Raw genomic sequence first — 27,316 nt, forward strand, 5'->3', positions numbered from 1 at the left:
CCTTTAATAAACCTGCTTTATGTATTTATGTTTGTGTAGACTTGTCCCTTTTTTTGTGAGTAATGAATACTTTAAATAATAGTAGTGTATAAACATGCATTTCCTGTTAGTATTTTTTTATAACGGTACAGAACTTTAACTCGTATTACCCTATTAATGCGAAAATATTTAACATGTTTAATTACTGCTCTTTCATGTTCATGATAAGAAAAATAATGTAAATTCATTTAAAGGAGCACATTGAAAAATACTAATTACAAAAATGTTCTTCTTTCTTTTGCTTGCAGTAACAGAGAGTCGAGTGTCAATGGATAGCATGCAGAGATTTTCATCACTTCCTGTTTATCTGCCTGTAAATTATCACATCTGTAATGCTGATGTCTTCTTTTTCCTAAAAGAGGTCAACCAAGACCTTACAAGGAACTCAAGTCTTCAGTCTCGAACAGAGTCTGTCTTCATTTATAAAGCCAAGGTGCCGCCAGGGATAAATGCTACATATGGGCCCTATTCAGCAGAACAGACAGTACCAAAAAGTCTACTGATGACCACAAGTACTTTCAGTTCTAGCAACAAATTCACATTCAACTGGCAATTGAAATCGCACATAATTGAAAGTTCCATATATTCCAACAAACTTAAAGTGCAGGTTTTGTTTTACATTGCAGGGAGAGACTGGGAAGACTATCATCCAGCAGAAATTTTGCCATGTGTTAAGATGGTCGCTCTCATAGGAAATCGGGAAATGTCAACAAGTTGTAGATTAAAAGGGAATTTAGGGGTATGCGTAGCACAACTTGAGCTCTTACCAAGCTGGTTAAGTACTTCCCCTCCTGCTGAGGATCAAATTGATTCTGCTCTTCCACAAGGAATCCCAGTGGAGCTTCACCAACTCATTTACACCACCGAAGAAGATGAAGAGTGTTCTGCTGAGGAAACAAAATGGTCTAGTAGTAACTCAGAAAAAGACACTGCATACAAACTCTCACCATCAATGGAAAGGATTGGCAGTGTTATTGTATATCCCTTTCAAGACACTCTGAGGATGTCTATGCTGAGACTGGATGACAATATAGTGATACGTTTTCCGCCAAATCCAGTTAAAGTAGGGGAAATTGTAACCTTTTTCATAGCAATGGTTGGAGACTCCACTATACATCAGTTTATGTTGAGGTATGTTGTTTTGTACTTTCTTTTAGACATTGGAAAAATGTTAGAACAGTAGTTGACAATATTTAAATTACTCACATGAGCCAGCCAAAAACATTTATTATTTAATGTGCTGATGATAGAATGTGCATAAAGGAATTGTTCCAGAATTCGTCCAGCCCTGCTTTAAACACTAAACTACTTTTCTAGATTGATAAAAGTTAAAGGGCCCAATTATGTGGAGCACAAACATTTGTGCGTAAGTGATAAGGGGTTTATCGCGGGTGTTTGTGCTCATCTGGCTTACTGCTGGTATTACGAGTTGAAAGTAAAAGCAATTGCTTGAGAACAATCAAGATTTATATATATATATATATATATATATATATATATTTTATTTTTTTTGTCTATATATATATATATATATGTACATATGTATTTATTTGTGTATTGATGTGATTAACATGCACGCGATAATGTAAGTTCAGCTTTTTGCACTCGTCGGGTTAGCGCATGATTGAAAACAGTTTACTTTCAATAACACAGAGCAACATGACGAGCACAAAAAGCTTATTTCTAGAGCAGTTATCGCTCAAGCAGGAGTGTTTATTAGCGCTCCACTTGTAATCGAGCCCAAAATATATTGTTAAATGTATGCATTTATTATGGAATTGCACTATGCTAAAATGCTACTAGGTTAAAGTAAGGTTAAAAAGACAAAAGGGGCACAAAACCCACATCTTTCCAATATGCTTCTATTATCTCATTTATTTTGTTCTCTTGGTATCCTTTGTTGCAAAGGATACCTAGGTAGGCTCAAGAGCTGCTGATTGGTAGCTGCACATATATGCCTCATGTTATTGGTTCACCAATGCGTTCAGCTAGCTCCCAGTAGTGCATTGCTGTTGTTTCAACAAAGTATACCAAGCAGTGGCGTATTTAGGTTTTGTGCTGCCCTAGACACTCAAAACTCTGCCCCCCCCAGCTCCTACACACACAGACACACACACATTTTTAGGCCATTTTTAGTCATAATATTTTTTGAACAGGACATTATTTTTTTCATAGCATTTTCAAAGTTAATGTTCAACAAGGCACACAAACATAAATAAAAAGTACATAATATAATTTTATATATTTATATATATATATATATATATATATATATAACAATAACACCAATAAGGAATAACATTACGCAAAAACATGTGCAAGTCTTATTAAAATATTCATATGTGGCATTGCAATATTTTCCTAACTTTGACATTATTGTGGCAGCCTCTGCCTCCTGGCAATATAAAATTGTGCCTCAGATTATTAACCCCTTAACGACCAACAACGTATGGGGTACGTCCTGCAAAAAAATGCAGTTAATGACCAAGGACGTACCCCGTACGTCGTTGGTCTTTGAAAGCAGTGGAAGCGATCCTGATCACTTCCAACTGCTTTCATGTTATAGCAGTGATGCCTCGATATTGAGGCATCCTGCTATAACATTTTTTAGCCGTCCGATGCAGAGAGAGCCACCCTGTGGCCCTCTCTGCATTGGCCATCAATGGCTATGTTCGTTGGTGGGTGGGAGCTGATCCAGGGAGGCGGGTGGGTGGCCATCGGTGGGAAGGGGGGTGGGATCGAGTGCGCGCGCGTGCGCGGGTGCGCGCGCGTGCACGTGAGTGTGTGTGCGCGCGTGCGCGCGCGGGAGTGGGAACCCTACACTATGGAACAATAAGTAAGGTGGTACTTGGTGGGAGAGAGGGTGGGAACATTATACATTTTAAGGATCTGGGAGGGTGGGAGGTTGGGGGTTGAGGGGGGGCAGCTACACTACAGAAAATAGTATTTTTTAAAATAATAAAATAAAACATTTGATAAAAAACATTTGATTTCAAACTGGGTACTGGCAGAAAGCTGCCAGTACCCAATATGGCGCATAATAAGGCAGAGAGGGGGGTTAGAGAGCTGTTTGGGGGGGATCAGGGAGGTTCGGGGCTAAGGGGGGATCCTACAGAGCAGAATTATTATTATTATTTTTTTTTTTTTTAAATCCCCAAAAAACTCTTATTTTAGTACTGGCAGACTTACTGCCAGTACTTAAGATGGCGGGGACAATTGTGGGGTGGGGGAGGGAAGAGAGCTGTTTGGGAGGGATCAGGGGGTGTGATGTGTCATGTGGGAGGTTGATACCTACACTAAAGCTAAAATTAACCCTACAAGCTCCCTACAAGCTCCCTAATTAACCCCTTCAATGCTGGGCATTATACACGTGTGGTGCGCAGTGGCATTTAGCGGCCTTCTAATTACCAAAAAGCAAAGCCAAAGCCATATATGTCTGCTATTTCTGAACAAAGGGGATCCCAGAGAAGCTTTTACAACAATTTATGCCATAATTGCACAAGCTGTTTGTAAATAATTTCAGTGAGAAACCTAAAATTGTGAAAAATGTAACGCTTTTTTTTATTTGTTCGCATTTGGCGGTGAAATGGTGGCATGAAATATACCAAAATGGACCTAGATCAATACTTTGGGTTGTCTACTACATTATACTAAAGCTAAAATTAACCCTACAAGCTCCCTACAAGCTCCCTAATTAACCCCTTCAATGCTGGGCATAATACACGTGTGGTGCGCAGTGGCATTTAGCGGCCTTCTAAATACCAAAAAGCAATGCCAAAGCCATATATGTCTGCTATTTCTGACAAAGGGGATCCCAGAGAAGCATTTACAACCATTTATGCCATAATTGCACAAGTTGTTTGTAAATAATTTCAGTGAGAAACCTAAAGTTTGTGAAACAATTTGTGAAAAAGTGAACAATTTTTTTTATTTGATCGCATTTGGTAGTGAGATGGTTGCATGAAATATACTAAAATGGGCCTAGATCAATACTTTGGGATGTCTTCTAAAAAAAATATATACATGTCAAGGGATATTCAGGTATTCCTGAAAGATATCAGTGTCCCAATGTAACTAGCGCTAATTTTGAAAAAAAGTGGTTTGGAAATAGCAAAGTGCTACTTGTATTTATTTCCCTATAACTTGCAAAAAAACCCCCAAAGAACATGTAAACATTGGGTATTTCTAAACTCAGGACAAAATTTAGAAACTATTTAACATGGGTGTTTTTTGGTGGTTGTAGATGTGTAACAGATTTTGGGGTTCAAAGTTAGAAAAAGTGTGTTTTTTTTCCATTTTTTCCTAATATTTTATAATTTTTTTATAGTAAATTATAAGATATGATGAAAATAATGGTATCTTTAGAAAGTCCATTTAATGGCGAGAAAAACGGTATATAATATGTGTGGGTACAGTAAATGAATAAGAGGAAAATTACAGCTAAACACAAACACTGCAGAAATGTAAAAATAGCCTTGGTCCCAAACGGACAGAAAATGGAAAAGTGCTGTGGTCCTTAAGGGGTTAAATACATCATTGTTTTTTACATCTGGCAAAACTTTGCATGCAGGTTTTTCACACACTTATTTTGCATGATTTTAGAAATTAAAAGTACTTGAGTAAGTTGAGTTCCATTTCTTCATTATATGCAAGCACCATATACCAGCTATGCAGAACAGTATATGGTGATTGAATGTACATACACTTACATGGCATTACCTTGCAGTGAACATACCCAGCCACTTGCACAGCTCCCACAGCAGACACAGCAGTAGGAAGCCGTTGTACTACACCGGCACCATTCATGCTTTACAGACCCCAGCCATGTGAAGAATGTGGGTGGGGCATATGATCAAACTGTACTATAGCTCCCTTTGCAGAACCACAGGCCGTGCTGCATTAAGATTGATTGACCAGTCAGGGCACTGTCTATGGGCTTGATTTTCACAAGAACCTGCTTGCCGTATTTAGCAAGCAGTGGTCATCTAAGGTGGTGAATTTCAATCTCAATCTCCGTGGTCTAGTCTGACCGAGGAGATTGACAGCTCCAGCCCGTGCGTGATTGGCTGTGTGCGGGCAGGGGGTGGGATTGCACACGAGTGCAAAATAGTGCTTGTGTACAATGGTAATTTCCTCTGGGGTTCGCCCTGCCAGAGGCGAGCTAAAGCATACAGGGGCACGTATATGCGCCCCTGTCCGTCTCAGCTTTGGTAAATCGAGCCCTATGTCTAAGCAGGGCGAGAAGTGAAGAGTCAGGGGGATATTTATCAAAGCGTCAACTATGTTGCATTCACGGGCGTCAATACGCTCGCCAAACATTGACAAACATCTCGGCCATGGATCTCAATACGATCTCCATATTTATGAAAAAAATGTCAAAAACACGCGCGTCAAGTACGGTATGAGGAGTATCGAGCTGTTGTTAACTAACAGTCCTCAATCTTGCATCTATTCAGGTTTTTACCAACTTTATTTATACCATTTCATTACTGTCCACGAACAAGCACATTTCTCTTTAGCACATTATTGTATATAGTGGAAATGTATTCTTTTTCGGAGCAGGAATTAATTTCCAATGTAGCAAGTAGCGACATATTTGGTGCAAAGTGGACAGTCAATTATTAGAATTTTTTTGAAGAGTGAATTAAAGAATAATGTAGAGTATGACCATTGAAAAACATGACGGAAAGGGAATGCTATTTAATAACTTGTAACATTTGTATAAGCGTATATATACAACATTAAACATGGTGCAAATATCTATATTTTAAAATGTATTTTTTTTTTCTCTATATAGTGCACCAAATGTGTAGCAATAATATTAGATTTTGGAAGGGTATACATATTTAATAGTTTGTAATTGACTTTTATTAGGTGATATGCTTCATTCTCTTGCAGCATTGAACATAAGATTGCTGTGTTTTCCAACTCCCATTGAGTTCTATGGCATCCGCTACCTCAAGGGTGGCAGATTGAAAACTAGATACGCTGTGTCAGAAACGACACAAGCGTAAATGTTGAATTTTATATAATTTTATAATAGCTTCAAATAGTGTTGAATAGGAGGGCGAATAAACATAATTACGCTAGAATTCAACAGGGTTTCAACTTGCATCGATCTGCGTTGATCTACGTCGGATTGAGCCTGCCGGATTGTATGTTACGTCACAAAATTCAACTTATTCTGATCTTGAGGCTTTGATAACTAGGTCGGATTAATCTCGCGACAATTACGACGCGGAATTCAAGCGTATTTTCAGTTGATGCTTTGATAAATATCCCCCTCAGTCTGCATGTAGGCATAGAGAAGGGGGACTGCAGGGAAGTTAACTTTAATACCATCACTAGTCTAATTAGCACACTGTCTGTCTCGTGCACTGACTGCTACTAGTGCTGCTTAGGCCGTGGGGCCTAGTTATCAAGCCGTCAACCTCAAATACGCTGGAATTCCGCAGCGTATTTGTGGCGCGGCTGATTCGCCTTAGTTATCAAAGGCTCGAGACCGGCAAAAGTAGAATTTTGTGACGTAAACTTCGATCCGCCGGACTCAGTCCGACACAGATCGATTCTTACGTCACTCCAGATGTTCCGCACACAAGTGCGGCACAATCTCACTACTTTTGCTAGTTATCAAAAAACTAGCAGGTACGCTCGGCACTTTTACGGCCCAGCGTACCTGGTTTTCAAAGCGCCAGCCTGGAGGCGGCGGATCCCATAGGAATCAATGGGAGTCTGACCATAGCGAAGGTACAAGTTCGCTGCTGACAGACATCCCATTGATTCCTATGGGAGATGTCTACACCTAACACCCTAACATGTACCCCGAGTCTAAACACCGCTAATCTGACCCCCCCTACACCGCCGCAACTAAATAAAGTTATTACCCCCTAAACCGCCGCTCCCGGAGCCCACCGCAAGCTACTCTATACATATTAACCCCTAAACCGCCGCTCCCGGAGCCCACCGCAACTATAATAAATGTATTAACCCCTAAACCGCCGCTCCCTGAACCCGCCGCAACCTATATTAAATGTATTAACCCCTATCCTGCCCCCCTACACCGTCGCCACCTATAATAAATTTATTAACCCCTAATCTGCCCCCCCTACACCGTCGCCACCTATAATAAATTTATTAACCCCTAATCTGCCCCCCCTACACCGTCGCCACCTATAATAAATTTATTAACCCCTATCCTGCCCCCCACTACGCCGCCGCCACTGTAATAAAATTATTAACCCCATAAACCTAAGTCTAACCCTAACCCTAACGCCCCCCTAACTTAAATATTAATTAAATAAATCTAAATAAATTAACTCTTATTAACTAAATGAATCCTATTTAAAACTAAATACTTACCTTTAAAATAAACCCTAATATAGCTACAATATAAATAATAATTATATTCTAGCTATCTTAGGATTTATATTTATTTTACAGGTAACTTTGTATTTATTTTAGCTAGTTAGAATAGTTATTAAATAGTTATTAACTATTTAATAACTACCTAGCTAAAAGAAATACAAAATTACCTGTAAAATAAATCCTAACCTAAGTTACAATTAAACCTAATACTACACTATCATTAAATTACCTAAATAAACTACATACAAATAACTACAATTAAATACAATTACATAAACTAACTAAAGTACAACAAATAAAAAAAGCTAAGTTACAAAAAATAAAAAAATAAGTTACAAACATGTTAAAAATATTACAACAATTTTAAGCTACTTACACCTAATCTAAGCCCCCTAATAAAATAACAAACCCCCCCAAAATAAAAAAAATCCCTACCCTATTCTAAATTAAATAAATTTCAAAGCTCTTTTACCTTACCAGCCCTTAAAAAGGCCATTTGTGGGGGCATGCCCCAAAATGTTCAGCTCTTTTGCCTGTAAAAGAAAAATACAACCCCCCCCCAACATTAAAACCCACCACCCACATACCCCTAATCTAACCCAAACCCCCCTTACAAAAACCTAACACTAATCCCCTGAAGATCATCCTACCTTGAGTCGTCTTCACTCAGCCGAGCCACCGATGGAACTGAAGAGGACATCCGGAGCGGAAGAAGTTAATCCTCCAAGCGGGGCGCTGAAGAAATCTTCCATCCGATGAAGTCATCATCCAGGCGGCGCTGAAGAAGTCTTCGATCCGGCCGATGTCATCTTCAAAGAGGCGCTGAAGAGGTCTTCTATCCGGGCGAAGTCATCTTCCAAGCCGGGTCTTGAATCTTCCTTCCGCCGACGCGGAACCACCTTCTTCACCGACGGACTACGACGAATGACGGCTCCTTTAAGGGACGTCATCCAAGATGGCGTCCCCTCAATTCCGATTGGCTGATAGGATTCTATCAGCCAATCGGAATTAAGGTAGGAAAATCTGATTGGCTGATGGAATCAGCCAATCAGATTCAAGTTCAATCCGATTGGCTGATGGAATCAGCCAATCAGATTGAGCTTGCATTCTATTGGCTGTTCCGATCAGCCAATAGAATGCGAGCTCAATCTGATTGGCTGATTCCATCAGCCAATCGGATTGAACTTGAATCTGATTGGCTGATTCCATCAGCCAATCAGATTTTCCTACCTTAATTCCGATTGGCTGATAGAATCCTATCAGCCAATCGGAATTGAGGGGACGCCATCTTGGATGACGTCCCTTAAAGGAGCCGTCATTCATCGTAGTCCGTCGGTGAAGAAGGTGGTTCCGCGTCGGCGGAAGGAAGATTCAAGACCCGGCTTGGAAGATGACTTCGCCCGGATAGAAGACTTCTTCAGCGCTGCCTGGATGATGACTTCATCGGATGGAAGATTTCTTCAGCGCCGCTTGGAGGATTAACTTCTTCCGCTCCGGATGTCCTCTTCAGTTCCATCGGTGGCTCGGCTGAGTGAAGACGACTCAAGGTAGGATGATCTTCAGGGGATTAGTGTTAGGTTTTTGTAAGGGGGGTTTGGGTTAGATTAGGGGTATGTGGGTGGTGGGTTTTAATGTTGGGGGGGGGTTGTATTTTTCTTTTACAGGCAAAAGAGCTGAACTTTTTGGGGCATGCCCCCACAAATGGCCCTTTTAAGGGCTGGTAAGGTAAAAGAGCTTTGAAATTTATTTAATTTAGAATAGGGTAGGGATTTTTTTTATTTTGGGGGGGTTTGTTATTTTATTAGGGGGCTTAGATTAGGTGTAAGTAGCTTAAAATTGTTGTAATATTTTTAACATGTTTGTAACTTATTTTTTTATTTTTTGTAACTTAGCTTTTTTTATTTTTTGTACTTTAGTTAGTTTATGTAATTGTATTTAATTGTAGTTATTTGTATGTAGTTTATTTAGTTAATTTAATGATAGTGTAGTATTAGGTTTAATTGTAACTTAGGTTAGGATTTATTTTACAGGTAATTTTGTATTTCTTTTAGCTAGGTAGTTATTAAATAGTTAATAACTATTTAATAACTATTCTAACTAGCTAAAATAAATACAAAGTTACCTGTAAAATAAATATAAATCCTAAGATAGCTATAATATAATTATTAATTACATTGTAGCTATCTTAGGGTTTATTTTACAGGTAAGTATTTAGTTTTAAATAGGAATAATTTATTAAAGTATAGTGTAGTGTTAGGTGTAATTGTAACTTAGGTTAGGATTTATTTCACAGGTACATTTCTCTTTATTTTAGCTAGGTAAGCTATTAAATAGTTAATAACTATTTAATAGTTATTGTACCTGGTTAAAATAAATTGAAAGTTACCTGTAAAATAAATATAAATCCTAAGATAGCTAGAATATAATTATTATTTATATTTTAGCTATATTAGGGTTTATTTTAAAGGTAAGTATTTAGTTTTAAATAGGATTAATTTAGTTAATAAGAGTTAATTTATTTAGATTTATTTAATTAATATTTAAGTTAGGGGGGCATTAGGGTTAGACTTAGGTTTAGGGGTTAATAATTTTATTACAGTGGCGGTGGCGTAGCGGGGGGCAGGATAGGGGTTAATAAATTTATTATAGGTGGCGACGGTGTAGGGGGGGCAGATTAGGGGTTAATAAATTTATTATAGGTGGCGACGGTGTAGGGGGGGCAGGATAGGGGTTACTAGGTATACTGTAGGTGGCAGCGGTGTCCGGGAGCGGCGGTTTAGGGGTTAATACATTTATAAGACTTGCGGCGGGGTCTAGGAGCGGCGGTTTAGGGGTTAATACATTTATAAGACTTGCGGCGGGGTCTAGGAGCGGCGGTTTAGGGGTTAATACATTTATAAGACTTGCGGCGGTAACTTTATTTAGTTGCGGGGGGCTCCGGGGGCGCCGGTATAGGGGGTAGAACAGTGTAGTTTAGTGTGAGTGCTTAGTGACAGGCTAGCAATAAAGCTGGGAAAAAGCCGAAGGGCAGCGAGATCGGATGAGTGATAACTGTCACAGTCCGCTGCTCATCGCCCCGCAGCTTTTTGACAGCTTTATTTGATAACTTAGGCGAACGTATTCAAGGTCCGCGGCGGCGAAGGTAGGCGAGCTTAGGCGGACGTATTGGGCCGGCGAAGCCAGAAAAGTAGACGGCTTGATAACTACCCCCCCGTGGCGTGACATTACTGCTACTAGCGCTCATTCTCCTGTCAGCACTACATAACCTGTGCATGCTCTCTCCCTGTAATAACTCCCATCCACTGTAAATACTAGCATTTTCTAGTCCACGAACCTCCACTATGTGAAAAATATGTTGTTTTTTTTCAAATCAATTCTCCTGACCTGTGCACACTTTTATATAGCATGTGCGCTCTGTTTAACAAATATGTACACGCACACCTTGCCGCCCCCTCCAAATCTGTTGTCCTAGGCACAGGCCTTGTGTGCCTAGGCCATAATACGCCCCTGATACCAAGATAATGAAGAAAATTAGATAATAGAAGTAAATTGGAACGTTTAAAATTGTATTCTTTATTGTATTCTTTATCTGAATTACACAATAACTATTTTTGGGTTTCACGTCCCTTTAAAGTCATTTTTATATATCCAAAATCAATCACTGCATATCAAATGATCTGCATACAAGATAAATGTTTTAAAAAGAATTACATCAGTTAATTTGTTAGAAAAATGTAATTGCTGTCCGAGAACACACTCCATAAAAATCTTTGTGAATCTTCTATATCTTACTTCCTTTGTGATCACAGATAGATATTAATAAGCTCCTGCACATATCAAGCATTCACTGTGCAACATGTGGGAGGGTCAGTTTATGAAACAATAACATTCTGAGTGACTAAGCCCATTTGTTTAAGTAAAACGTATGGAACACTGTGTTGCCATATAACAAAACTGGAGCATATGATTTTTTTTTTAAAGGAAATAAGAGATGTATCACTCCAAGACATGCAGTACTGGATTTGATAGCGCTTTACTAGTATATAAATAAATAACAATGATATGATAATGAGACTACTTACTATTTTGGAATTACATCACAATGAATGTGTCTTAGCAATTTAAATACATGAATATGCCTCTGAGAATAAGAAAATAAGAGTAAATACAAGAGAAACTAAAATCAAATTAAACTTTAATGATAGAGCACACCATTTTAAACAACATTGCTACAAACACTACTGCCATATAGTGCTCTAGGATATATGAATGGTCCTGAGCATACTTAGGTATGCTTCTTAACAATGGAAGTCATTTGGAATTGTTTAAAACGCTGTATCAGAATTATTAAAGTAAAGGTGAGAGTGAAAGAAAATATGTATATTATAAACCAACTAGGGCACACATTGTTTTGGATATATTTCTTCACTTTGTATTTAATCTTCCTTGAAGTGTCATGTGTCTGCTATTTAAAATTGTGTGACTTATCTCCATTTTATTTAACAGCTACAAAGTCATTAGTAATAACAGTAAAACTCTGTCCACTTAAGCCTAAATATTATCGTTCTGACTAGGTCAGAGGCTGCTGACAGTAATGGGATCGGATTAGCCTCTTTTTTAATTAGTTGCATTTTCAAAAGACTCACTCATTTTAGTTTTTTTTCTTAAATATTTCGATTTGGCAGATCCAGCCAATTATCTTCAAACAAGCCCTCCTTTCATTAATGTGTTTTTGTTTCATTTCAAAATGACAAGGACAGAATCAAGGAGACATATGCAATGCTGACTTGTACAGATGCTACAGTCCACTGACTGCACTAAGAAATGTGCTTTTATATAACACAGTGCTCTTTGCATTGCACTGTATGTAGCCATGGGACATGACAATATTTCTAACAAGATGTTTGTAGATGAATGAATGATGCTATAATTCTCATGCTATTCTGAGAAATAAATATACTATAAAGAGACATTCTAATGCAAACTTTACAACTATGGGGTTAATCACTATTTTTAAAGTTTTTTTCTACAAAATTCAACCTTAAAGTCGATGGAAATGTTTACAGATAAATAATTTAATAAGCTTTTCTAAAGGATTGTGACCTTTATGTGTTTAACAATTGGGTTAGTTCTACCTGAATAGAACCAGGGCTAGCAGTCTCATGAACCTCCAATCACTAGCTGTGTACTGCTTGAGAGCTCCTATACTAGAGGCTACCAAGCAGGACTTTAACATTGGGGCCGGTCCGACAGACCTCGCTGAATGCGGAGAGCAATACACTCTCCGTATTCAGCATTGCACCAGCATCTCTTGTGAGCTGTTGGTGCAACGCCGCCCCCTGCTCCATAACTTGTGTTTCTAGCAAGTCTGAAGACTCGCCAGAAACACGGGCCCACAAGCTCCTTACAGAGCTTGATAAATGGACCCCTATGTGTCTAACTTTCAAACACATTTCTAGGTTTAGTGATGTAAAATGTTATGATGTAACTTTTATTAATTTATTGAAAATATTCAAGCATCACAGGAACAGTCAAACTGAGTCCAGCCAACCCCAAAAAAGTGTCACTGAAATTCCTTCAGGCTGGAAGCATGACATGGCTAACAATACTTTCATAGGGATATACATTGATCATTTGTATAATTTCATTAAATAAGTAGAAGACAAACTTGCAGTTCTATTTATGTTGAACAAGAAACCCAATATAGAATATTCGATCAGTCTATTTTGCCAGGTAATAATGGAAATTTATGGTGCTGAAGTAAAAGATGGTATTATATTAGATATAGACTGGAGGCTCATAAAATACTTTTAATGCATGTGAGGTACAACATTCTGACAGTTAATGTAAAGAGCAAAATGGTTATCAGCATGTGTTAACATTGCATTCTCTTGGATGACCTTCTTATTTTGCTCACTTTTCTTCTTCCAAAAACAAAGGAGGACATATTCCTGCCAGCTGGTTATCCTGTGGTTTAACAGTAAATCACAAAGAATAAAAGACTGAGTGACATAAATTGATTCTTTTAGAAGTATGAGTAAAATAAATTGGAATGTTCTTTAGCTTATGTTTGAGTGCGCTCGTTTTCAGCCTGGGTACCAAGAAACCCTTAAGGTATCCATCCAAACAAATTCAGAAACTGGCCCTTTTAATGTGCAATCAGTTGGCAAGATAATGAGAGGGAGACAAACTGTTTTGCCTGAATTTGTATGTATGATAACTCTTCAGTCCTGCTGTGATGAATACCAATTGATACTATGCAGTGTCTAACATTGAGTTCAAAAGGAAAGCCACCCCCCAGTCATTTCTTTGAAGACTTTATTCTACACCCCCTTCGCAGAAAGGTCCTGCAACACATTGCTCAGCTCCATATACAAATCACCCTTCTGGGATTTGATAGAAATAAATATGCTCTAAAGCATATTTGCTCCTATCTAACTGCTGCATATCCAATTAGACTTATTTATTTTGGAATCCATTCCTTATTTGATGCATTATAATTCACACCCGATTTAAACAAGTCATTGCATATAATTATATAAATACTGCTTAAGAGGCCCCTTGAAGTTATTTATTTTTACTAGCTAGCTTCAAATACTGTTTTTACTTTCTAATTAAGCCAATATATGAAATACAAGGGTCTGTTCACTTGAATAGTTTCCACATATTGTTGCACGCAGGATTGGGAAAGCAATTTGTGTAGAATATTTTCTTTCTTTGTAGAATTCCGCACTTACATGACCTTACTTGAGACTCGCTCTCCTTGAGAACAGTCACATTAATTATCTGAAGAATCACTAGAGGTGTTATCTTGTAATCTCATGTTTTTTTTTTCTTCTCTTGGTGAGTATCCAGCAGCGGCATTGTCTACACATGGCTGCATAGAATAGAAAATAAAATAGGATGAACTTAAGCTAAAGAGAATATTACTGTCTAAAACAGACCAAATCTGGCATTTGTAGTACTACATTTATTTTAATTCTGGGTAATTATTTTTATTATTATTTATTATTTAGTTAACATACCTACAAATGATTTTCTTGAGAATTTCAATATAATGTATTTATTTTACTGATGTAAGAATGAAATTAGAAGTTACATTTTAGAAGGTTAATATTACCATTTCACCCTAGCTATAATCAAGTAAAAGGCTCTAAGAGGGAGGAGTTTTCCTTCATTTATCCCTATAAAGACATTGCTAACAATCATTGATCATTGATTGTCAATGGAGCCGGACGAAGCCCCAGTGCCTAAGGGGTGAAATGCGCATAGCTGGCGTTTGTTCAACAGTCAACAGGCTGAAATCAATAGTACAAGTGATTGGAGGCTGAAGCGGAGGTGTTAGGAGCTGCTAACAGACAGCTAGATTACAAGTTTGTGCGTTCGTCTTTTAACGCTGAAAATATGGTCTTTTCAGCATTAAATCAGCACCGCAGCCATTACAAGTCTTGTTGGTATAGCTGTACCGCAAGCTGTTTAGCCTGTAACGCAACGTCAGTACCGCACTCTTAAAATAGCGCTGGTATTACGAGTTTTGCGTTCTGGCTAAAAAATCGACGTTACAGCCTAAAATGACAAGATCCGTACCACCATCTAAAAGCAGTAGTTATGAGTTTTACGCTACAAAACTGTTACATAAAACTCATAACATAACATAACTGCTACAAAGTACACTAAACACCCATAAACTACCTATTAACTCCTAAGCCGAGGCCCTCCCGCATCGCAAATACTATATTACATTTATTAACCCCTAATCTGTCGCTCCTGATATCGCCGCCACTTTAAAAAAATATTAACCCCCTATTCTGCCGCTCCCTGACATAGTCACCACTATAATAAACGTATTAACCCCTAAACCGCCACCCTCCCGCATCGCAAACACTATTTAAATATTATTAACCCCTAATCTGCCGTCTGCCCACATCACCCCCACTATACTAAAGTTATTAACCCCTAATTCCGCTGCCACTATAATAAACCAATTAACCCCTAAACCGAAAGCCTCCATAACGAAATATACTAATTTAAACTATTAACCCCTAAACCGAAAGCCCCCCACATCGCAATAAACTCATTTAAACTAGTAACCCCTAAACCTAATGCCCACCTAACTTTATATTAAAATTACAATTTCCCTATCTCAAATTAAATTAAAATTTACCTGTCAGATTAAAAGAACTAAATTTAAACAATTATTATTATTTTATTATTATACTTTATTTATGAAGCACCAACATATTCCGCAGCGCTGTCCATAGATACAATTCATTTAGATAAAACAATGATAAAAAACTTGTAGGAGACAGGACAAAATTTACAAACACATACAGGAGGAATTGAGGGCCCTATTCCCGTGGTAACTTACAATCTAGAAGGGTAGGAGGTTGAGAAACAGGAGGTGAGGACTGCAAGACTGAGAAAGATGTTAATGCAGAGTTAGATGAGGGAAATGTTGTTAGGTAAGTGAAATTAATTTATTATTGAGTTGGGTGGTAGGTTTCTCTGAACAGAAAGTCTTCAGGGAGCATTTAAAGGAAGAAAGATTAAGGCAAAGCCGGACAGCACGAGGGAGAGTGTTCCAGACGGTAGGTGTTGCATGACGGAAGTCCTGCAGTCTAGCATGAGAAGAGGTGATAGTCACGGATGCAAGGAGCAGGTCATTGTTGGATCTTAGTGGACAGGCTGGAGTATACTTGTTTATTAGAGAGGATAGGTAGATGGGAGAGGCGTTGGTGAGAGCTTTGTATGTAAGGGTAAGAATTTTGAATTTAATTCTGCTGTGAATGGGGAGCCAATGAAGGGACTCACAGAGAGGAGCAGCAGATACAGAGCGACGGGAAAGGTGGATCAGCCTGGCAGAGGCATTTAGAATGGATTGAAAGGGGGAGAGGCGGGAAAGAGGAAGGCCAGTAAATAGGTTATTGCAGTAGTCAAGTCGGAAAATAACAAGGGAGTGGATTATTAGCTTTGTGGTGTTAGTGCTCAGAAAAGGTCTTGGAAATATTGCGTAGATGGTTGCGGCAGGATGTAGAAAGTGATTGGATATGGGGGACGAAGGATAGAGTCTAGTGTAATTCAGAGGCAGCTAAATTACAAAAAATAACAAACACTAAGTTACTGAAAATAACAAATGAAATTATCAAAAATAAAAAAGAATTACACCTAATCTAATAGCCCTATCAAAATAAAAAAGCCCACCCAAAATAAAAAAAAAACCCTAGCCTACAATAATATGCCTTAAAATGGCCTTTTATAGGGCATTGCCCTAAGTTAAACAGCTCTTTTACCTGTAAAAAAAAATACAAAGACCCCCCAACAGTAAAACCCACCACCCAACCATCCACCTAAAATAATAAACCTAAATCTAAAAAAACCTAAGCTACCCATTGCCCTGAGGGCATTTAGCTTTTTACTGCCCAAACCCTAAACTAAAAAAAAAAACACCCAAAAAAACGTTAAAAACATTAACACTAACCCGCGACGATCCACTTACAGTTTTTGAAGTCACGCTTGAACGATCTTCATCCCGGCGAAGTCCTCATCCAAGCGGCGAGAAGTCTTCATCCAGACAGCCTCTTCAATCTTCATCCAGGCAGCATCTTCTATCTTGATCACTGCGGAGCGGGTCCATCCTGAAGACATCCGGCACGGAGCATCCTCTTCATATGGTCGCCGCCGTACACTGAATCTTCAATGCAAGGTATGCAATCCAAGATGGCGTCCCTTGCATTCCTATTGGCTGAAAAATTTGAATCAGCCAATAGGAATTAGAGCTGCTAAAATCATATTGACTGTTCAAATCAGCCAATAAGATTTAAGCACCAATAAGATTTAAACAGCTCTCATTCTATTGGATGATAAATCAGCCAATAGAATGAGAGCTACTTAAATAGGATTTAAGCAGCTCTCATCTCAGGTTTAAACTGTATTTTCTTTTTCCCCATAAACATCAATGGGGCTGCGTTACGGAGCTTTTTATTTTGTGATCGCAGGTGTTAGACTTTTTTTAGCTTGCTCTCCCTATTCATGTGCACGAGCACGTCAAAACACCATATCTCCTGCACAAGCCGGGTTTTGAAAAACTTGTAATGGCAGCGCTATAGGGGATTAAATAACACAAGTTTTGTTGTGTTCGTCCCTATAGCGCTCAAAACTGATAATATAGCAAACAATTGGCTAGATTACGAGTTTTGAGCACTATAGGGGATTAAATAACTCAAGTTTTGTTGTGTTTGTCCCTATAGCACTCAAAACTCGTAATCTAGCCAATTGTTTGCTATTCATAGCAGAAGGAATCCACTATACACCATTGAGGGGGACCTGCTTGGGGAGAAACAAGCACCAGGAAGGTATACTTAGCTGACCGGCAACTTACAGGTGCAGCAAAGAGGTGTTAAACCGGGATAGTGGAATCCACTACAGCTCTGAATACTGACCGCTATAAAGGTGAATACTTACAGTAACAGCTAAAATGATGTGGAACTACACTAGATCCCTCTTTGGTGGTATGAGTGAGTACTAATTCAGTGACTGTGAAATTGCTACATACAATTTTACTGCATACAGTTGCTATAACCTGGAGCTCCCTAGTGAGAGTTTGCAATGGTAAAGGGTCAATCGTGGGCCTACACAGTTTTTTTGCCTGACACACTCCACAGCCATATTTGCTTTCAATCTCTTTATTTTGCCGGACTTTTAACTATTTCTAGTGCCGTTTGGGAATCGTATAATAGAGCCTTTTTCCCTGTGCTGTAACAGGAATTTGGAACTTATTTTTATTTTGCTGGAACCTAATTGGGATTTTTTCATACCATTTCCCATTTTCCTTTTTCTTTTGCATGAGAGCTCTCTATTATTTACCATCAGTGCACTATGGTTAAAACATGGGGGCCTAGATTTGGAGTTTGGCGGTATCCGTGAAAACCAGCGTTAGAGGCTCCTAACGCTGGTTTTAGGCTACCGCCGGTATTTGGAGTCAGTCAGGAAAGGGTCTAACGCTCACTTTTCAGCCGCAACATTTCCATACCGCAGATCCCCTTACGTCAATTGCGTATCCTATCTTTTCAATGGGATCTTCCTAACTCCGGTATTTAGAGTCGTGTCTGAAGTGAGCGTTCTAACGACTAAAACTCCAGCCGCAGAAAAAAGTCAGTAGTTAAGAGCTTTTTGGGCTAACGCTGGTTCATAAACTCTTAACTACTGTGCTCTAAAGTACACTAACACTCATAAACTACCTATGTACCCCTAAACCGAGCCCCCCCCACATCACTGACACTCGATTACATTTTTTTAACCCCTAATCTGCCGACCGCCACCTACGTTATCCTTATGTACCCCTAATCTGCTGCCCCTAACACCGCCGACCCCTATATTATATTTATTAACCCCTAATCTGCCCCCCACAACGTCGCCGCCAGCTACCTACACTTATTAACCCCTTATCTGCCGTCCGCACGCCGCCGTCAGCTACATTATAGCTATGTACCCCTAATCTGCTGCCCCTAACAATAACCCTATAATAAATAGTATTAACCCCTAATCTTCCCTCCCTAACATCGCCGACACCTAACTTCAAGTATTAACCCCTAATCTGCCGATCGGAGCTCACTGCTACTCTAATAAATTTTTTAACCCCTAAAGCTAATTTTAACCCTAACCCTAACACCCCCCTAAGTTAAATATAATTTTATTCTAACAAAATAAATTAACTCTTATTAAATAAATTATTCCTATTTAAAGCTAAATACTTACCTGTAAAATAAACCCTAATATAGCTAAAACATAAATTATAATTATATTATAGCTATTTTAGGATTTATATTTATTTTACAGGCAATTTTGTATTTATTTTAACCAGGTACAATAGCTATTTAATAGTTAAGAAGTATTTAATAGCTACAATAGTTAAAATAATTACAAAATTACCTGTAAAATAAATCCTAACCTAAGTTACAATTAAACCTAACACTACACTATCAATAAATTAATTAAATAAAATACCTACAATTACCTACAATTAAACCTAAAACTACACTATCAATACATTAATTAAATACAATATCTACAAATAAATACAATTAAATAAACTAACTAAAGTACAAAAAATAAAAAAGAACTAAGTTACAAAAAATAAAAAAATATTTACAAACATCAGAAAAATATTACAACTATTTTAAACTAATTACACCTACTCTAAGCCCCCTAATAAAATAACAAAGACCCCCAAAATAAAAAAATGCCCTACCCTATTCTAAATTACTAAAGTTCAAAGCTCTTTTACCTTACCAGCCCTGAACAGGGCCCTTTGCGGGGCATGCCCCAAAGAATTCAGCTCTTTTGCCTGTAAAAAAACACATACAATACCCCCCCAACATTACAACCCACTACCCACATACCCCTAATCTAACCCAAACCCCCCTTAAATAAACCTAACACTAAGCCCCTGAAGATCTTCCTACCTTATCTTCACCATACCAGGTTCACCGATCGATCCAGAAGAGCTCCTCCGATGTCCTAATCCAAGCCCAAGCAGGGGGCTGAAGATGTCCATGTTCCGGCTGAAGTCATCATCCAAGCGGGAGCTGAAGAGGTCCATGATCCGGCTGAAGTCTTCTATCAACGGCATCTTCAATCTTCTTTCTTCCAGATCCATCTTGAAGACCTCCGACACGGAACATCCTGCTGGCCCGACGGACTACCGACGAATGAAGGCTCCTTTAAGGGACGTCATCCAAGATGGCGTCCCTCGAATTCCGATTGGCTGATAGGATTCTATCAGCCAATCGGAATTAAGGTAGGAAAATTCTGATTGGCTGATGGAATCAGCCAATCAGAATCAAGTTCAATCCGATTGGCTGATCCGATCAGCCAATCAGATTGAGCTTGCATTCTATTGGCTGTTCCGATCTTCAGCCGGATCATGGACCTCTTCAGCTCCCGCTTGGATGATGACTTCAGCCGGATCATGGACCTCATCAGCTCCCGCTTGGATGATGACTTCAGCCGGATCATGGACATCTTCAGCCCCCTGCTTGGGCTTGGATCAGGACATCGGAGGAGCTCTTCTGGATCGATCGGTGAACCTGGTATGGTGAAGATAAGGTAGGAAGATCTTCAGGGGCTTAGTGTTAGGTTTATTTAAGGGGGGTTTGGGTTAGATTAGGGGTATGTGGGTGGTGGGTTGTAATGTTGGGGGGGTATTGTATGTGTTTTTTTACAGGCAAAAGAGCTGAATTCTTTGGGGCATGCCCCGCAAAGGGCCCTGTTCAGGGCTGGTAAGGTAAAAGAGCTTTGAACTTTAGTAATTTAGAATAGGGTAGGGCATTTTTTTATTTTGGGGGTCTTTGTTATTTTATTAGGGGGCTTAGAGTAGGTGTAATTAGTTTAAAATTGTTGTAATATTTTTCTGATGTTTGTAAATATTTTTTTATTTTTTGTAACTTAGTTCTTTTTTATTTTTTGTACTTTAGTTAGTTTATTTAATTGTATTTATTTGTAGATATTGTATTTAATTAATGTATTGATAGTGTAGTGTTAGGTTTAATTGTAGGTAATTGTAGGTATTTTATTTAATTAATTTATTGATAGTGTAGTGTTAGGTTTAATTGTAACTTAGGTTAGGATTTATTGTACAGGTAATTTTGTAATTATAGCTATTAAATAGTTCTTAACTATTTAATAGCTATTGTACCTGGTTAAAATAAATACAAAGTTGCCTGTAAAATAAATATAAATCCTAAAATAGCTACAATATAATTATAATTTATGTTGTAGCTATTTTAGGGTTTATTTTACAGGTAAGTATTTAGCTTTAAATAGAAATAATTTATTTAATAAGAGTTAATTAATTTTGTTAGATTTAAATTATATTTAACTTAGGGGGGTGTTAGTGTTAGGGTTAGACTTAGCTTTAGGGGTTAATAAATTTATTAGAATAGCGGTGAGCTCCAGTCAACAGATTAGGGGTTAATGTTTGAAGTTAGGTGTCGGCGATGTTAGGGAGGGCAGATTAGGGGTTAATACTATTTATTATAGGGTTAGTGAGGCGGATTAGGGGTTAATAACTTTATTATAATAGCAGTGCGGTCCGCTCGGCAGATTAGGGGTTAATAAGTGTAGTTAGGTGGAGGCGACGTTGTGGGGGGCAGATTAGGGGTTAATAAATATAATATAGGGGTCGGCGGTGTTAGGGGCAGCAGATTAGGGGTACATAGGGATAATGTAAGTAGCGGCGGTTTACGGAGCGGCAGATTAGGGGTTAAAAATAATATGCAGGGGTCAGCGATAGCGGGGGCGGCAGATTAGGGGTTAATAAGTGTAAGGTTAGGGGTGTTTAGACTCGGGGTACATGTTAGAGTGTTAGGTTCAGACGTAGGAAGTGTTTCCCCATAGACAACAATGGGGCTGAGTTAGGAGCTGAACGCTGCTTTTTTGCAGGTGTTAGTTTTTTTTTCAGCTCAAACAGCCCCATTGTTTCCTATGGGGGAATCGTGCACGAGCACGTTTTTGAGGCTGGCCGCGTCCGTAAGCAACTCTGGTATCGAGAGTTGCAGTGGCGTTAAATATGCCTGTACGCTCCCTTGCTCCCTTTTTGGAGCCTAACGCAGCCATTCTGTGGACTCTCAATACCAGAGTTATTTTAAAGGTGCCAGAAAAAAGCCAGCGTTAGCTACGCGGGTCGTTACCGACAAAACTCTAAATCTAGCCGGGGGTTAATTATGTATATTACTAGACATTTTTTTAATGTAACAAATAAATGCAATTATGTTTAACATATTTTTCAACAGTATTCACTATGATTGATATTAATTATAATTTCTACTATGCAATCATATTGTTCTTTTCCTTAGTGGTTAAATCAATTTATTATTTTAAGGAATTAGTGAGTGATGGACATAATAGTCTCTTTTTCATTAACTAATTATAATTTCTTAACTATCCCTTTGCACCGATTGCTGTATACAAATTAAACACACAGGGGCATATTTATCAAGCTCCAAATGGAGCTTGATGCCCCGTGTTTCTGGCGAGCCTGCAGGCTCACCAGAAACAGCAGTTCTGAAGCAGCGGTCACAAAGACTGCTACTCCATAACCTGTCCGCCTGCTCTGAGCAGGCGGACAGACATCGCCGTAAATCAACCCGATCGAGTGCAATGCTGAATACGGCGAGCTTATTGCTCACCGTATTCAGCAAGGTCTGTCGGACCTGATTCGCACTGTCGGATCAGGTCCGACAGACTTTGATAAATAGAGGCCACTGAATTGTACTAATCCAATTAATAGGAAATACTGGTGAGTGCTGACAACACAATCTTTATATATATATATATATATATATATATATATATATATATATATATATATATATATATATATTTATTTATTTATATATAGGCTAATGTTCAATTATACCACCCACTATGATGCCGCTCTGTTTACTTCAGACCAGAGTTCCATCTCCAGCTGTTCAATTTGACTATTTAGCACATTTATCAATAAAGGTGATGTGATCTAACCACCACATTGTGGTGCATGATAAATAGTTATAGTGGTTAGTGCTTTGCTAGGCATATTACTTATTTCTACCCGCATTTATGCCTTTGGCCGCAAGAAATTTCCTCTATTTGATAGTGCCCATCAATTATCAATATCTTATAGATAGCAATGATTTAATACCAGTCAGCTAGATTATGAGTTTTGCGTTATGAGTCAAATAGCAGCGTTGTGGCCCATAACGCATCATTTTCCCTAACGCAGCTATTACAAGTCTTGTCGGTATAACTGTACCGCAAGTCTTTTAGCCTGTACCGCAACATCAGTACCGCACTCCTAAAAATGACGTTTTTAATGGGATTCCCATAGCGCCGGTATTACAAGTTTTGCAGTGAGGCTAAAAAGCGAGCGTTACAGCCTAAAATGAAAAGATCCGTAATGCCATCTAAAGTCAGTAGACAGTAGAGTTTTACGCTACAAAGCTGTAACATAAAACTCATAACTAAAGGGTTAAAAAGTACACTAACACCCATAAACTACCTATTAACCCCTAAACCGAGGCCCTCCCGCATCGCAAAAACTAAATTAAATATATTAACCCCTAATCTGCTGCTCCCGATATTGCTGCCACTTTAAAAAAAATATTAACCCCTATTCCGCCACTCCCTGACATCTTCACCACTATACTAAAGTTATTACCCCCTAAACTGATGCCCTCCCTCATCGCAAACACTATTTAAATATTATTAACCCCTAATCTGCCGTCCGCCCACATCACCCCCACTATACTAAAGTTATTAAGCCCTACACTGCCGCCACTATAGTAAACCTATTAACCCCTAAACCGCAAGCACCCCCACAACGAAATATACTAAACTATTAACCCCTAAACCGAAGGCCCCCACATCGCAATAAACTAAACTTAACTATTTACCCCTAAACCTAACAACCCCCTAACTTTATATTAAAATTACAATTTCCCTATCTTAAATTAAATTAACTTACCTGTCAAATTAAAAAAAAACTATTTGTAAACTAACAATTAAACTAATATAATTATTAAACTAAAATTAAACTAACTACCAATTAAATAAAACTAAACTACACATTAAAAAAATCCTAAAATTACAAAGGATCTAATTACAAAAAATAAAAAATACTAAGTTACAAAAAATAACAAACACTAAATTACAAAACGAAATGATCCAAAATAAAAAATAATTACACCTAATCTAATAATGGCCTTTTGTGGTGCATTGCCCCAAATATATACACTCTTTTATCTGTAAAAATAATACAAAGACCCCCCCAACAGTAAAACCCATCACCCAACCAACCTCCCAAAATAAAAAACCTAACTCTAAAAAAATCTAAGCTACCCATTGCCCTGAAAAAGGCATTTGGATGGGCATTGCCCTTAAAAGGGCATTTAGCTCTTTTACTGCCCAAACCCTTAACTAAAAATAAAACCCACCCAAAAAAAAACCTTTAAAAAGCCTAACACTAACCCCCTGACGATCCACTTACAGTTTTTGAAGTCCCGCTTGAACGTTCTTCATCCCGGAGTTGAAGTCCTGATCCAAGCGACGAGTAGTCTTCATCCAGGCGGCCTCTTCAATCTTCATCCCGGCAGCGACGTCCTGATCCAGGCGGCATGTTCTATCTTGATCCCGGAGGCGCGGAGCGGGTCCATGCTGAAGACATCCGGCGCGGAGCATTTTCTTCATATGGTCTCCGCCGTACACTGAATCTTCAATACAAGGGGCGCAATCCAAGATGGCATCCCTTGCATTCCTATTGGCTGAAAAATTTGAATCAGCCAATGAGAGCTGCTTAAATCCTATTGGCTGTTCAAATAAGGACTTCAACTCCGAGATGAAGATCTTTCAAGCGGGACTTCAAAAACTGTAAGTGGATCATCAGAGGGTTAGTGTTAGTTTTTTTTAAAAGGGTTTATTCGGTGGGTTTTATTTTTTAGTTTAGGGTCTGGGCAGTAAAAGAGCTAAATGCCCTTTTAAGGGCAATGCCCATACAAATGCCCTTTTCAGGGCAATGGGTAGCTTAGGTTTTTTTAGAATAAGGTTTTTTGTTTTGGGGGGTTGGTTGGGTGGTGGGTTTTTACAGGTAAAAGAGCTGATATCTTTGGGGCAATGCCCCACAAAAGGCCATTTTAAGGGCCATTGGTAGTTTATTGTAGGCTAGGGTTTTTTTTTTATTTTGGGTGGGCTTTTTTATTTTGATAGGGATATTTTGATAATCTAATAGATTAGGTGTAATTCTTTTTTATTTGGGATAATTTTGTTTTTTATTTTGTGTAATGTGTATTTTTAGTGGGTGTTTTTTTATGATTTTAGATCTATTTTAATTATTTTAAAGTTAGGCGGTGTTAGGGTTAGGGGTAGGGTTAGGGTTAGGTTTAGGGGTTAATAGTTTAATTTAGGTGGTTGTGATGTAGGGGGCTGGCAGTTTAGGGGTTAGTAGGTTTGTTTAGTTAATAATTGTAAGTTTAATTTAGATCTAGTTTAATTATGTTAAGGTTAGGGGGTGTTAGGGTTAGGCTTATGTTAGGGGTCAATAGTTTAATTTAGGTTGTTGCGATGTGGGGGGCTAGCGGTTTAGGGGTTAATAGGTTTATTTTAGTGGTAGTGATGTGGGAGGCCAGAGGTTTAGGGGTTAATAGATTTATGTAGGTGGCGGCGATATCGGGAGCGGCGGAATAGTGGTTAATAACTTTAATATAGTTGCGGCGATGTTGGGGTGTGGCGGAATAGGGGTTGATAACTTTAGTATAGTGGCAGCGATATCAGGAGCGGCAGATTAGGCGTTAATAATTATATTTAGGTGGTGGCGATATCGGGAGCGGCAGATTAGGGGTTAATAACTGTAGGTAGGCATCGGCGATGTCAGGTGTGTTTAGATGTAGGGTTTATGTTAGGGTGTTAGGTTTAAATTGTCTTTTCTTTTTCCCCATAGACATCAATGGGGCTGCGTTACGGAGCTTTTGTTTCCGCGATCGCATGTATTAGACTTTTTTTGCTGTCTCTCCCCATTGATGTCTATGGGGAAAGTGTGCAGGAGCACGTCAAAATACTGCTGCTTTTGTGTGCGGTATGGAGCTCAACGCAATATTATCGCCCGCACAAGCCAGGTTTTGTTAAACTTGTAATTGCAGCGCTATAGGGGGTTAAATAACGCAACTTTTGTTGCATTCTTTACTTTCCCTATAGCGCTCAAAACTTGTAATCTAGGTGAGTGTGCTTTATTTGTTACATTGACAACTGACATTCTATAGTTTAATGCCTAGTTAATAAGATAGCAATTATATACTGGGTTGCAATTTGTCCCACAAGGCAGTCATATTAATCCAACCTTATTCCTAATTCCATCTGTCTATAGTATTAGCCATATAGTAGTTTTTATTAAGCTGCATATAACGCCATAGATTTTAGATCGTATCAGTTTCTTTTTTGGAACTGAACATTCTGACATTTCTGTTCCATTGTTATATAAGGTTTTTTTGTGAAATCCCTTTTATCTGTTGGCTTTATTTACTACCCTTGCGAGCGCAGTTCATTCCTTGTTTTTACAATAGTCTGCTTCTTTTCCTACTTGATCTGCTGCTGCAGTATGGCTGGTAAAAATGTTTTTGACTATCGCAAGGATCTTTATAAAGATATGAACACCCTCTTTTCTAGAGAAGTTATTGTTACTAAAGAAAATGTGGAATTTTTCTTTGATTTAGTTAAAGAAAGTAAGCTTCTTCTAGAAATTAAACATAGGACAGAATACATATGTTTAGATAAATATCTGGAAGTAAAAAGAGTCCCAAGGGGCTTAAGAATTACAAAAGAGTGCGCATTTAATATTGATGACCCAGAATTTAAAGTTAAATAGAGCAATATTTTAGAAGAGGCATCCTTTAATTTAATTAAATTAATTAAAGGGACAGTCTAGTCAAAATAAAACTTTCATGATTCAGATAGGGCATGCAATTTTAAACAACTTTCCAATTTACTTCTATTATCTAATTTGCTCAATTATTTAGATATCCTTTGTTGAAGAAATAGCAATGCACATGTGTGAGCCAATCACACAAGGCCTCTAGGTGCAGCAACCAATCAGCAGCTACTGAGCATATCTAGATATGCTTTTCAGCAAGTGATATCAAGAGAATGAAGCAAATTAGATAATAGAAGTAAATTAGAAAGTTGTTTAAAATGACATGCTCTTTCTAAATCACGAAAGAAAAAAATTGGCTTTCATGTCCCTTTAAGGAATATAGGAACGAAATCTTGAAAAAATTAGAACTGGAGATCAGAGAGTTAGAAGAAAAATGACAGGAGATCAATAAGTTAGAAGAATATAAAAAGAAAGAAAAAGAAATAAAAAACAAATGGATTCGACTAAAGAGGACCT

General features: G+C 38.3%; 1 protein-coding gene across 1 annotated transcript in view; it reads left to right on the plus strand.

Moving 5' to 3' along the window:
* Positions 1-291: 291 nt before the first annotated feature.
* The window catches only part of TMEM132B (transmembrane protein 132B), an 847,178-nt gene continuing 820,153 nt past the window's right edge, over positions 292-27,316 (plus strand). Inside the window, exon 1 of the mRNA XM_053701851.1 lies at positions 292-1,170. Within this exon, the coding sequence (XP_053557826.1) occupies positions 308-1,170 (863 nt within the window). The 5' untranslated portion in view covers positions 292-307. The remainder of the gene's footprint in view (positions 1,171-27,316) is intronic.

Source organism: Bombina bombina, chromosome 2 (assembly GCF_027579735.1).
Source record: "Bombina bombina isolate aBomBom1 chromosome 2, aBomBom1.pri, whole genome shotgun sequence".
Taxonomy (NCBI): domain Eukaryota; kingdom Metazoa; phylum Chordata; class Amphibia; order Anura; family Bombinatoridae; genus Bombina; species Bombina bombina.